This window comes from Hordeum vulgare, chromosome 2H (assembly GCF_904849725.1).
Source record: "Hordeum vulgare subsp. vulgare chromosome 2H, MorexV3_pseudomolecules_assembly, whole genome shotgun sequence".
Lineage (NCBI taxonomy): Eukaryota > Viridiplantae > Streptophyta > Magnoliopsida > Poales > Poaceae > Hordeum > Hordeum vulgare.
Window position 1 is genome coordinate 4520446 of NC_058519.1, and position 12288 is coordinate 4532733.

Genomic DNA, 12288 nt, shown 5'->3' on the forward strand with positions numbered 1-12288 from the left:
TGAATTTTGAAGAATTAACTGTTGGATGGATCGAATTATTATTTTATTTTTTCTAATTTTTTTATTGAAATTCAGAATAAATCTTTGAGTTACCAAGATTTTTGACAACCATGATATATATTTTTTGAAAATGTAAAGATTGCTTCAACTTGTGAATAAATTTAAAAGAAGAAACATTTTCTTGCATTTGTGCATAAAATTTCAAAATCAAGCGATGATATGTGAACATAATGTGGTCACCATCATTGAAGATTATGTTTTTTTTCCGCGGCAACGCACGGGCCATTTTGCTAGTTATTATAATTAGATATTACAATCAAAAGATTATTGGTATTTAAATACAAAATGAAAGTTTAGGATTGTAGATACAAAATGGTGAATCGTGGGGGGGGGGGGGGTATATATCATTGACAAATGTTGTTACGTAAGAGCAAAGACTAAAAAAAAATCATTAGATGTAATGTTGCTTTTTGAAGCTGCGACTGTCACAACTCCAAGGTAAGCATTTAGAAATTACAAACTACATATATTCTTCACATGTAATTTAATGTGCACGATCCACCCTTGCCCACAAGGATGCTATCGTCGAGGTAACAATTTCTTTTGACTTACTCTCCACATTGTAGTTTTACGAGCTAGAAACTATGTCAGTGTGGGACCTTGAGAATTTGTTGGTGACTCACTCTTGTATAGCCTATAAATCATTGATTTTTGAATTTGGTTATCATTGTGACGGAATGACACCGGGACCAAACTATTTTTCCGTGACAACAATGAACTTGAGATGAATGATTGTGCGAGGTGAGGTTATATGGATTCACTTGGTATCTTAGGAAAATGGTCTTGATATGGTGCATGCAAGCAATGAATAATAGGTGAGATCTCATCAACTTTGCTCACTAATGTGTATATGAAAATACAATTAACAACATGAAGACCGCCAGGTGAAAATTAAATAAAATAGTGGAGAACAGTAACATTATTGAAAGGAGAATTTTTTTTCTATACAATAGAACAACAAAACCAAATATAGTTTGCACCCACAAACAAAAATAGACCGATAAATCAACTTGTTACAAACGGTAAGGGTGGGATACATCATGTTTGGCAAATAGGAGCTTTGCATATTTGGTTAAGCATATCAGTTGACCATGATTTGTGGTTGACATGCTAGATGCAACATTATCTGGAAACAAAGAAGATATAATCCACAAATTTCGATATTCTTTTTAGCTTGTAATTTAAGTTCACCCTTGTTTTTCGTTCTTAATTTAAGAATGCTAGAATAATATTTTTGACAATGCATTAATTTGCACAACTATCTCAACACAGATGGATTTGGATTCATAGCACACATATCCTAAATTATTACGGTGTAAAGGCGTCTATTGAAATTGACTATCTTTCACTTTTGACTTGTTTCTTAATTAGATTTATTCAATAGTGAATTAAATTATATATACATGAAATATTAAACCGGTGGCGAGGGTCCCCCCCCCCCTCCCCCAGTCGCTTGCGGGAGCGACGCGGGAAGGGGACGGGGAACCCATTGATTCTCATTGTTTGAATGTACCAGAGTACTCACCCGATATATGTTGGAATTGGCTTTGTATAAATAATGATCCAGACAGAAATTACTGGCGCAACCCTCAGAAGGACGGCAGATGATACTACACATGGAAATTAATCGCCATAATATCTTTTCAATTCTCGGTAGTGATCAGCAGTTGATATCACAAAGTCACAATCTTGCAGCTGCTTGTTCATATTTTATTGCGGGAATTGCAGTTGCTTATTTGACAGGTCGCTAGCTACAAAAGCAATCGGCACTCCCAGTATTGTACTCCGCCGGCAGCTCAGCAGCTCGATAGTCTACACTACATTCCTCTTCTTCTAGATGATGCAACTACTATTCAAGGCTAATAAAGTGGTTGTGTCCTAAACAAAAAATAACCACCACGATATATGTTCGATACTCGGTGCATGCCATTCAACCCACGGTTCTTCCGATCTCCGGACTTCTTTCTTGCACTAGTCTACACTTCTAATTTTCTGGTGATCGACACGGTGATTCCAGAAGTTGCCGGCGCAGGCTCTCCAGTCAAGTGTGGATTCCGTGGGCAGTGTGCTTAGCACCAAGTGACTCAAAGCAGCTCCATTCTCGTGTGTTCAATTAATTTCCCTCAGGTACTACTGGTCTATCAAAGGCAGTTGCGCAGGTAGACACATCATAAACACCAAGAGAAGCTGGTCATATATACACACCCAGACACATCGTAAGTTAAGCACACAGAAGACAGAACAAACAACAAAACAGATAAGAAATAACATTCATGGAGCCTAATGTAGTGCAAGCCATGACCGCTCTCCTCATGCTGCTGGTAACCACGAGAGCGCTGTGGTATCTGCTTTGGAGGCCGTACGCCGTGGCCAGGTGGTTCCAACAGCAGGGAATCAGAGGTCCACCTTACAAATTCCTGGTCGGGTCCCTGCCAGAGTGCCAGAAGATGATCGTCGCTGCAAGAGCCAAGGATCTTGACACCAACTCCCACGACTGCATCACTACTGTGCAACCCTTCTTCCGGAAATGGGCTTCCATTTATGGTAATTACTTGAATATTATATTATCTTTAATCTCTACCTACCTACTCAATCACTATATATATATATATATGGTCTACAAGTGTGTCTGTGTTATATGCACATATTTATAATCCATGTATGTATAACCAGGAAAAACTTTCCTATACTGGCTGGGGCCGACACCAGCACTGTGTTCAACTGACATGGAGTTGGTGAAGAAAGTGTTAACCGACAGGACAGAGATGTTCCAAAAAGACTACTCGAATCCTAGCTTGGAAGCAGTTCTGGGGAACGGGGTCGTATTTGCAAATGGAGATGACTGGAAGCGGCGGCGCAAATTCATCCACCCGGCTTTCAACCAAGAGAAGATCAAGGTTCCTTTGTTACCAATTCTGATTTCATTTTATTTTTGAACATACTGGAGCGACATTGGCTTGCTCACAAGTCACAAATCTCAAGAGAGCATCACGATTGAATGTTTGTGATCACAGTCCATGTCGACAATAACGCTGGAGTGCACACAACAGACAATGGAACGGTGGCGCGCCCTGATGCAAGAGAGCAACAAAAAGCAAGCCGAGATAGACATGATGCACGACTCCGACGAGATAGCCATGAGTGTCATTGCGCGAGTGATGTTGGGCAAGAGTTACAAGGAGGCCTGGGAGGTGTTCATCGCCGGAAAGGAGCAGCTGAAGCTTGCAACTTATGGTTTTGCGGATCCTCCGATACCTGGATTCAGGTACGTAGCTAAGGATTAGCTAAGCTTGAAATAAATTGAACAAATGAAATACATCTTGAAACGAATTTTTTTATTGATTCTAGGTACCTACCGACACGTCGCAACCGTCGGACATGGCATCTTGACAAGCTTGTGAAACATAAGATCTCACAGATCATAGAGGCGCGACTAGCTGGCGAAGTTTACGAAGACGACCTGCTTGGGCAAATGCTGCAGCTGAAGGTGCAGGCATGTAGCAGCGCCGAGACCCTGAGCACTGAGGAGATGGTCGGCGAGTGCAGGACTTTCTTCGCGGCTGGTTACGAAACCAGCGCCAGCCTCATTACCTGGGCGATGTTCTTGCTCGCCAGCTACCCACGGTGGCAGGAGATGGTCAGGGAGGAAGTCGTTCGGGAATATCCTGCTCACAAGCTCCCCTTGGTTGACTCCCCTGGCAAACTGAAGCTGGTATGCTGTTCATTTTTTTTTTAAAAGGAGGATGACCCCCGGCCTCTGCATCTGGGAGATGCATGCGGTCATTTTATTGATTATTCTCAAGGACCTTACAAAGCAGTACAACAATATGCATGAATCCACCATCTTGGCAACATCTGCCGCTACTCCTATCCATATGATAAAGGGGTGCAAGCTGGACCAAATACCCAGACCTCTCACCTAAGCCTAACATCTAAAGCCGAAGACCCTGACCGAGCCACATACCGGGTCCGGGGTACAAACCGGTCCGACACACTCACATGTGTCGTCGCCGCCATCTTTCACTGGTCCATCTTCAGATCAGATTGAGGTACCAGCCTTGGCAGGTGCCTCCGCCATCGACACCATCATGACGCCAAACGACGACCTCCACCTACGCGAGTCCATCTCCAAGTAGGACGGAGATCCATGCTAGGATAGGGTCGCGCCACCGCCGTCGCCCAGCACCCACAAGCGCCATCCAGCCCCAAGGTTCCAAAGCGGCGCCTTCAAGAAGGAAACGGCGCCGTGAGCGCCGCCGCCGCCCAACAAAGTTAAGGCTTTCGCCCGGAAGACCTAGGGGGAGGGGAAGTGAGGGGATCAGTCCATACCGACGCCTCCAAGGAGGGGAAGGCGCCCTCAGGCGTCGCCGTCGACGCGGCCGACCATGGCCGACCAGGGATTTCGCCCGAACTAGATCCCCACCACTAGCAGCACCTCCTGTACAAAACTGGCAATCCAAGAAAGCGCGGCCCGACCAGGCTGGCCCGCACGCCGAACATGGAAGGAGGGGAGGCGCTAGATCGCGCGCACCGGCCACTGCAAGTGCTGTCGCCGGACGCCAGCGACCACCGGATCCCGCCGCCCGCGCGGCCGAGACGCCGGATCCACCTCCCGCACGGCTGCTAGCCTGCCGTGCCTCGCCAATGGAGCCGCCGCTCCAGATCCGGGACTCCGCATGCAGAGGCAGGGCAGCCTAGGCCCCGCCGCCACCATCCTTGGCGCCCCGGGCTTGCCCGGCGGCTGCATCAGGCGGCGGCAAGGAAGGGAGGGGGAGGGGGAGGGGGAGGCGGCTAGGGTTGGGAGGGAGGAAGGGAGACGTCCTGTTCATTTAATAACTTTCTAAAATATAACTTCATTAACGATGACCGTGCTTATAGAAAATATTTAAACATTTGCAAATTTGAATATATACCAAATCAAATATATTTCATGACGAATCGAATTCTACTGATTTGATATTGTAGATGTTAATAATTATTGTTCCTATAAAGATGGTCAAATCTTAACTTAAAACTTTTATTATATATACACTACAATTTCACCAGGTCTTACAAATCGACATTAAACCTCATACTTACATTGTTTATCGGGGTCTCGGCGCTGCTACATGCCTGCACCTTCAGCTGCAGCCATGTTTATCTATTGATGTAGCTATATATAGTGCCCTTGTTTATCTATTTGATCATCTGCTTATCCATATCCATAGAACAATAAACTCCATGTTGATTTGCAGCTTAACATGTTACTCTTGGAGACACTAAGGCTCTATGGCCCCATAGCTTTCCTGCAGAGGAAGACCGCCTCGGACACCATCCTCGCACACGTGAAGGTGCCGAAAGGAACAATGATAACAATACCGTTGGTGATGTTGCACCGGGACAAAGAGATTTGGGGACCCGACGCCGACGAGTTTAACCCGATGAGGTTCAAAAATGGCTTTTCGAGGGCCGTCAAGCATTCACACGCGCTGCTGGCCTTCTCGTACGGGCCAAGGGTCTGTGTTGGACAGAACTTCGCCATGGTCGAGGTGCAGATCGTGATAGCGACCATTCTCAAGAGTTTCTCCTTCTCCCTCTCCCCCACATATGTCCACAAGCCAAGCAATTTCATCACGCTGATGCCCAGGTACGGGCTACCTCTCATCGTGAGGAACCTGCATCCGAATACGTGATAATCTTGCGACATACCAGAGCTCTATATACTGTGATGTGTCAGGTACTATGTCATAATGTAGTAAATAATATACCGGGCTACCTTGGCATGTACTCGAGACATATGGTTTTGTCACCATTGATGTTCCTCCAAGCTACTCCCTCCGTTTCTAAATATAAGTCTTTTAAGATATTTTACTTGTGATCCACATACAAAGCAAAATGAATGAAATTACACTCTAAAGTATGTCTATATACATCCGTATGTAATTCACTAGTGAAACATCTAAAAAGACTTATATTTAGGAATGGAGGAAGTACATACATATGCTTGTATGCTGTAATATCTGTGCAAATAGCAATGTGACCCGCGTGTTCGCACAACTAAATTTATATGTTCATGTTCATGTTTCTTCTGATTATTATATTGTTAGTCTAACTGACACACGTTTTAATACTTTAAATACATCATGGGGACACCATTAAGTTATTTCGTAGTCTGATACTAGGCCCATTGAAATATTTTTTATTTATTTTTTAGTCCCAACAACATTGATTACAATTAAATATACTAGTCATCAAACCCGTGCAGGCGCACTAGTATAACTTTAATTCAAAATGTATGGCATACTTATGATAATTTTTTTGATTGATTAGTGTTTAAGAATTCACTTATATAATTTTATTGTTCGCACACATACACTTTTCAAACATTCACGTTGTATGTGCGCAAAAACCTCAATTTTACATAAACATATAAAACATTAAATTTTGGAAGGTTGTATACGCATTCTTGGGCTATAGTGCTCGAAATGCTTACTTCAGTGAGTTTACGATGTGTTTTTGTTATCTGATATATGTGTCGCCATAAACTTTTTGGTCTTATGAAATTTTTGCTATTGATTTATTCTTTACTATTTACAGAAAATATAGATACATACTTTTTGACTGGAGTACATGGAAATATTCGTTTTTATTGGTGATAATGAGGAGATCCATACACCACATGTTCTATCAAAAATATGTGATATTCAAGCCACATATGTTACATCAACAAATATTGGTGTACAACTAAAAAACGATATAGTTGTAATTCTAAGATTTCTTCGTTAAACTACATGAGATTGATGTCATGATTTTTTTAGTGGCCAAATATGGATTTTTGTAGGTAAACTCGGATTATAGCTATTTTCTTTGGCAACACATATATGCATATATTAAATATATATTTTTGTGTGTGTGTATCGCATCTTTTTCACGGAATATAGAAGGCTTACTTTTATTACTTTGCATAATCATTTTATTACTTTGCATGGGTATACTGGTATAGAATTTCAGCATATAATCATTTTAAAATATTTATTTATTCTGATTCCAACAAAGATGAAGACACATTTGCGTAGCTACACCTTGCGTCAAAGTACCAACGAATTCACAGATTCGCTGCATGTACCGAAATAATATGAACATTACAAATCTAAGGAACACATAGAGTAATATCAAATTTAACTTTGCTTGTATCTGGCGGCACCATATAGCCTGCATGTACATGTAGACCAAAGAAGCTCTTTGAGCCACGTACTGGCTTCTAACGTCCAATATTCGCCATTGTTTCCTCGCACGAACCTCCCGACTACTCCAGGTGCGTCCATGAGTTTGGCTTGCATTTTTCTGAAAGAGGCGTCCATGACCATGATCGGTACAGATACAGTGGCACGAAAGGGGGGAAGAGCAAATCGCTCGCGGGCCCACGGAAGCCGGCGTCACCGACGGGGTCCCCGGCATACGGCCCCACCTGCCAGCCAGAAAGAAAGAAAGCGGCGTGTCGGGATGCTTCGCGTGCGGGACCCCACCGTCTCGCGTCGCATGTACTGAAACAGGCCCGACCGTACAACGTGAATCTCGGTGGCACGATCGACCGGCGGTACACGGAGAGAATCCGAGCGCGGTGCGGCACGTGACCCCCGATCGACACGACGGACTCCACAGCTCCGTGCTGGCGCTAGTAGTATCTCGGGCCAAGTACGGCCTTGGGTCGCCCGCCGATCCTTGGATGCGTGGGGTTTCTTTCTACTCCTACGTACTAGCAGGCTTTGTTGGGTCCTGGGGCGTACGTACGTACGTGGACGTACTACTGATGTTGTTTCTAGACCGTGTTGTTTAGTGGAGTTGATGGTATTTCGAGCCTTGTGCATGCTACTAATGACGGTCTGCTCATAGAGCCCAGTGCCGGACACAATCGATTCCTCCACCAGCAATGCTCCGCTAGCCCAGTTCTCCTCCTCTTGCATAGAGCATCTCTCGCGGAACCGTATAAGTGGTTAAATCCATAATATTTTTATATTTCATAGTTTTGATCGTAAGAAGTGTGCAAAAAAAAAAAACCTAACAATGGTACAACCCGTAAATTTTTTAAGCGCCACGGTAAAGTCACACCCGAAACCCTAATTTTTGAAGGCTGAAAGGCCGGGTCCCCATATACCGGCCAAACCTCATCGGAGCAAACACATCGGCGCGGAGTTTGCCGGAATCCGCTCTAAATTTGCCGGAATTCATCACCGCTCGCCGGAAAAGCCCGTTGGACGCCGCAATCGATCGTCCTCGGTTTGAATTGAACGAGCCCGACCTCGCCATGGCCTCGGCTCCGCACGCTGTAATCTTCTTTTGCAGACAACGCCTCGGCTTGGCGACCGTCATGCAGGTTTCCTTGTATTTTAAGTACATATTAGTTAGTGTTTTTATTTTCATGGAGATCACTTATTAGGAACATAAACATTCACACTTCTATGTTTTCTTTCTATCTAAGAATCTAAAAAACACCAGACTTCTGCTTCTTGAATAATCGACATTAAATAAGAATTTGAACATTTTTTCGACTAAAAATAAGAATTCTAACTTAGTCATACAAACTTACATGATAAAAATTACAATCGTCATTCCTGATTGGTTACAACAAAAGTTCTAATCAAAGCTCAAATTTTAGGCATACATAGTCTGTTGGAAGCTGAAACTGGAATTTGTTAGATGATGACAGTGAATGAAGCTTGCCGACTTACTATCCATAAAAAGTGAGAAGAGCAGGAGATTATCAATCAAATATTTGTGGACATCGTCAATCTATATTGCTGATGGGGAATCCACGGAAATAAATGGCTGCTCCACATCTTGATGTGGGTTTTGGTACAGCTAGATAAGAGTACACCGATACGATGGAAATCAGTTGTTGGCATGGTGCATGAAGTCTCATGGACACGTGCGGCGACTTCTCCTCTAGGAGGACTTGATAATTATATGGTGCCTCCAATTAGTAAATATAAGATACGGAGTATAAGATATATTGACGATTCCCCTTTTTCTGATTTTTTAAATCTCTTCAATAGTTGTACTAGTTTGTTCCTATGGATTCTGATACACAAAACACCATAGTTATTTTGGAACTAGACACAATTCTTACTAATTAGCTATTTATGTTCCGAGTAGCAATCCCTAGCTCAGAAGCACTAGCCGTCCCGCAACTCAATCTATATGCCGTGGCCCCCGTGCGCCTAAACGCGTTCAATTCATGTTTGGATCTGTCCGGCGTGAGCGCTCCGCGCAAGACGTCTAGACGTCATGTGCATGACCACCATGGCTGTTCCGTAGCTGAATCTGTGGCCGGTCCCTGCAAGGTAGCCGTAGACGACTCGTGCAGACACCGTGGCCATCCCATGTCTGGCCGCGGTGGTCCTCCCATTTCCAGGCGTCGTGGCCATTTCTGGTTGATACGTAGCATTACCATTGATCTCAATTCGTGGCAAACATTGCACATATAATCATGCATGGTGAATATTTTTCTCTTTTCATGCCACAAGAATTACTATTGTGCCTAGCAATGTCAACACTACTTCAGGTTGGGTTGCAAATGAAGAATGAAGATATGGATGGAAAGAATATCATTTATTGATCAAAGATTAGCACCTTCAAGATTTTTAAGTGGCCTGTTTGGAATATATGGAAAAAATTTAACATGCTCCCTTTTACCCCCTCTTCTTACATGTGAGGTAAGAAGGTAGAGTTAATCATGGAACTAATTATTGAGAGAAATGGCTCAGATTTATTATATACTCTTACCTCTCATGTGAAAACACGGGGGTAAGAAGGAGCATGTTAAAACTGCTCGGAATATATAATGTTAGTAAACAAATATTACACTAGGTAACTGGATTGTAAGCTTTTCACAATAATGTAAGGAAACTACACACATTTTGCCAGTCAAATTGAACACCAAAAATCCTTGCCCGCTTTAAAAAACCGGATGGAGGAGGTATCTTGCATATTTCAGTGGAAGAAATAAATCATGTGAGCAATACTTTTAGATTGTCTGACGATGTAGCATGGTACATTTTTGGAGGTAGTTGAATATTTGATTTGGCAACCAAATAGGTTAGGCTGGTTGTACTAGGGAGTATCATATATTATTATCATGCATATGATATTAGTCTATAATTAATACTACATTCGTAGTGCATAGCATCATATGTTGGTATCATATTGGACTTCATTTATTACCATGCATGACACATAGTAAAACATCATTTAAAATGATATGGTATCATTTTATGATACTCAACCATCGTTTTCTGTGTTTAATTCTATGTCACCTCATCAAAATTGTCATGTTGGCATGCATGATATTGCCTATGATACTTCCATTACAAGCAAACTTAAAGATCAAATCAAAATTACTTCTATGTGAGAACAGTTAAAATAATTGGGCACATTGCCTTTCATCTTATTCTCCACTGCTGCGTACATATTGCTTAATGAAGAGCTAATTTTACCTGATTGCTTCGGTTGCATGGAGCACCATGGTATCGATAGTGAAACCAGGTCCAAATCCCACCATGCCTCCCACTCGGCTCACACTCCTTCCTCCTCCATTCCTCCTCCCTCCTCCATTCACCGTACTTGTCAAGAACGAAGATCAGGGTGGTACTAAAGACGTTCCCCAACTTTTGTACAATAGTTCGGCTCGCCGCTAACTTCATGGGATCCAACTGGAGGGTCTAGTCAAGTTGGCCCAAGATCCCACGGCTGCCCGGTTGCACTGCCGAGAAGAGGCCATTCCATTGGAAGTACATCTCAAGTAGACCAAATGCTTCCAAAAGAAAAGGTTCCATGGTGTCTGCCACTAGTGTGGGCGGTTTGGTGTAAACTTTGCCATTAGTTCCATGGCTCCCCAAGTTTAGGGTGAGCACATGCTAGGTGCTCGACATGAGGATCTAAAAGATGAACACCATCTCAAACAGAGGATTCTCGATGGGTTGTATGTGATCGGCGTTGACGATAACCATGCCAGCCCCGAACAACGCATGAGTAATGAGGGTGTCTAAGTAGTCCGCTTCGCCTGGGCCTTAGAAGCCACAAATGGAAAGATCCACGCAAGCCATGAAGACGTGTTCCCCACGGTTGTTCTCAGCAAGGTCGTTGGCTAGCTGCATGGCGGAATAACCGACGAAGTAGCCGTTAAGATCGAGCATATAATGACACATGTCACAGCAAAGGACAAGGAGTAAAATCAAGCGTACGTCGATGCTTCGGCGTTAACATCAGAGCTGGTGCTGGCGACAAGGTGGGTGATGTCACTAGCTAGACGACCCCACTTTGCGATGGCCTATTTTGGTGTTTCTGCTGCTGCAAGCTCTGGAGCAGCCTTGGCAACGATATCATGTCAAGCTTCACGGGACGGCGATGTGTGGTCGAGTAAGACTGGGTGAGAGGTGAGCAGTTCATCTGTGTGGTAGAATAAACCATTATCCGTTCCCATGAGACCACCGATCAAATTTTAGAGATCCAAGAACCCAACAACATAATGAATCATGTTAGATCATACATGTATCCTTAAAAAAAATCAGTATATATATTTGGGTGCTTACATATTATCTTGAATGTGTCTTTATGATCAGTAAGGTGCTCGCTCTTGGTTACACAGAAATAGTAGTCAGGGTACTATTTTTGAGACACCTGGTTCGCAGGATTTGATGTTCCAATAGCGAGCATGGCCGCGGTGCCATCCACACCGGATCTCGCTTACCTTCGGTGAACTCCCTACCATGATCTCGGAACAGTAACCTTCTATGTATATCAGTGGGTGAAGTTAATAGGGAAGTACTCTACCTTAGATGTACTAATTATGACATAGTGATGTATCTATCATCTCTATTAATCATAGCAAATGTTGAAAAACTCCAAGAAAGCAACAAGCCAATTCATTTTTTTCAATTCTTCAACATGGGGATCGATGTGAACAAAAACAATTATGCCATGATAGGTAAATGCTGCACCAGTGTTGTAAATAAAACTCAGAATATTTCATACTATGAGTAGCAACGTTAATCACATCACTAGAACACTAGGAGACCTAATTTCTCACTGCACAAAACTTTCTTCTTTTATTTTTCTTACAGGCAATGGGGCGATGCTTGGCTAACATGGATTGCATTTTTCTTATTTGATAATATGAAAAATACATAGAACTAGATTGATGTAAATATTGTTTTTGCTAATTTCATGTTGCCTGTTTTTTTTTGAAATCGT

General features: G+C 43.0%; 1 protein-coding gene and 1 pseudogene across 1 annotated transcript; one reads left to right on the forward strand and one right to left on the reverse strand.

Moving 5' to 3' along the window:
- Positions 1-1861: 1861 nt before the first annotated feature.
- On the forward strand, positions 1862-5912 carry LOC123429048 (cytochrome P450 709B2-like). The gene is made up of 5 exons (XM_045113109.1): positions 1862-2604; positions 2734-2957; positions 3075-3325; positions 3409-3772; positions 5295-5912. The coding sequence occupies exons 1-5, from the start codon at positions 2334-2336 to the stop codon at positions 5730-5732; spliced, it is 1548 nt and encodes a 515-aa protein (XP_044969044.1). The 5' UTR covers positions 1862-2333; the 3' UTR covers positions 5733-5912.
- A 4444-nt stretch (positions 5913-10356) lies between these two features.
- Positions 10357-11192, reverse strand: LOC123431438 (annotated as a pseudogene).
- Between the last annotated feature and the right edge of the window lie 1096 nt (positions 11193-12288).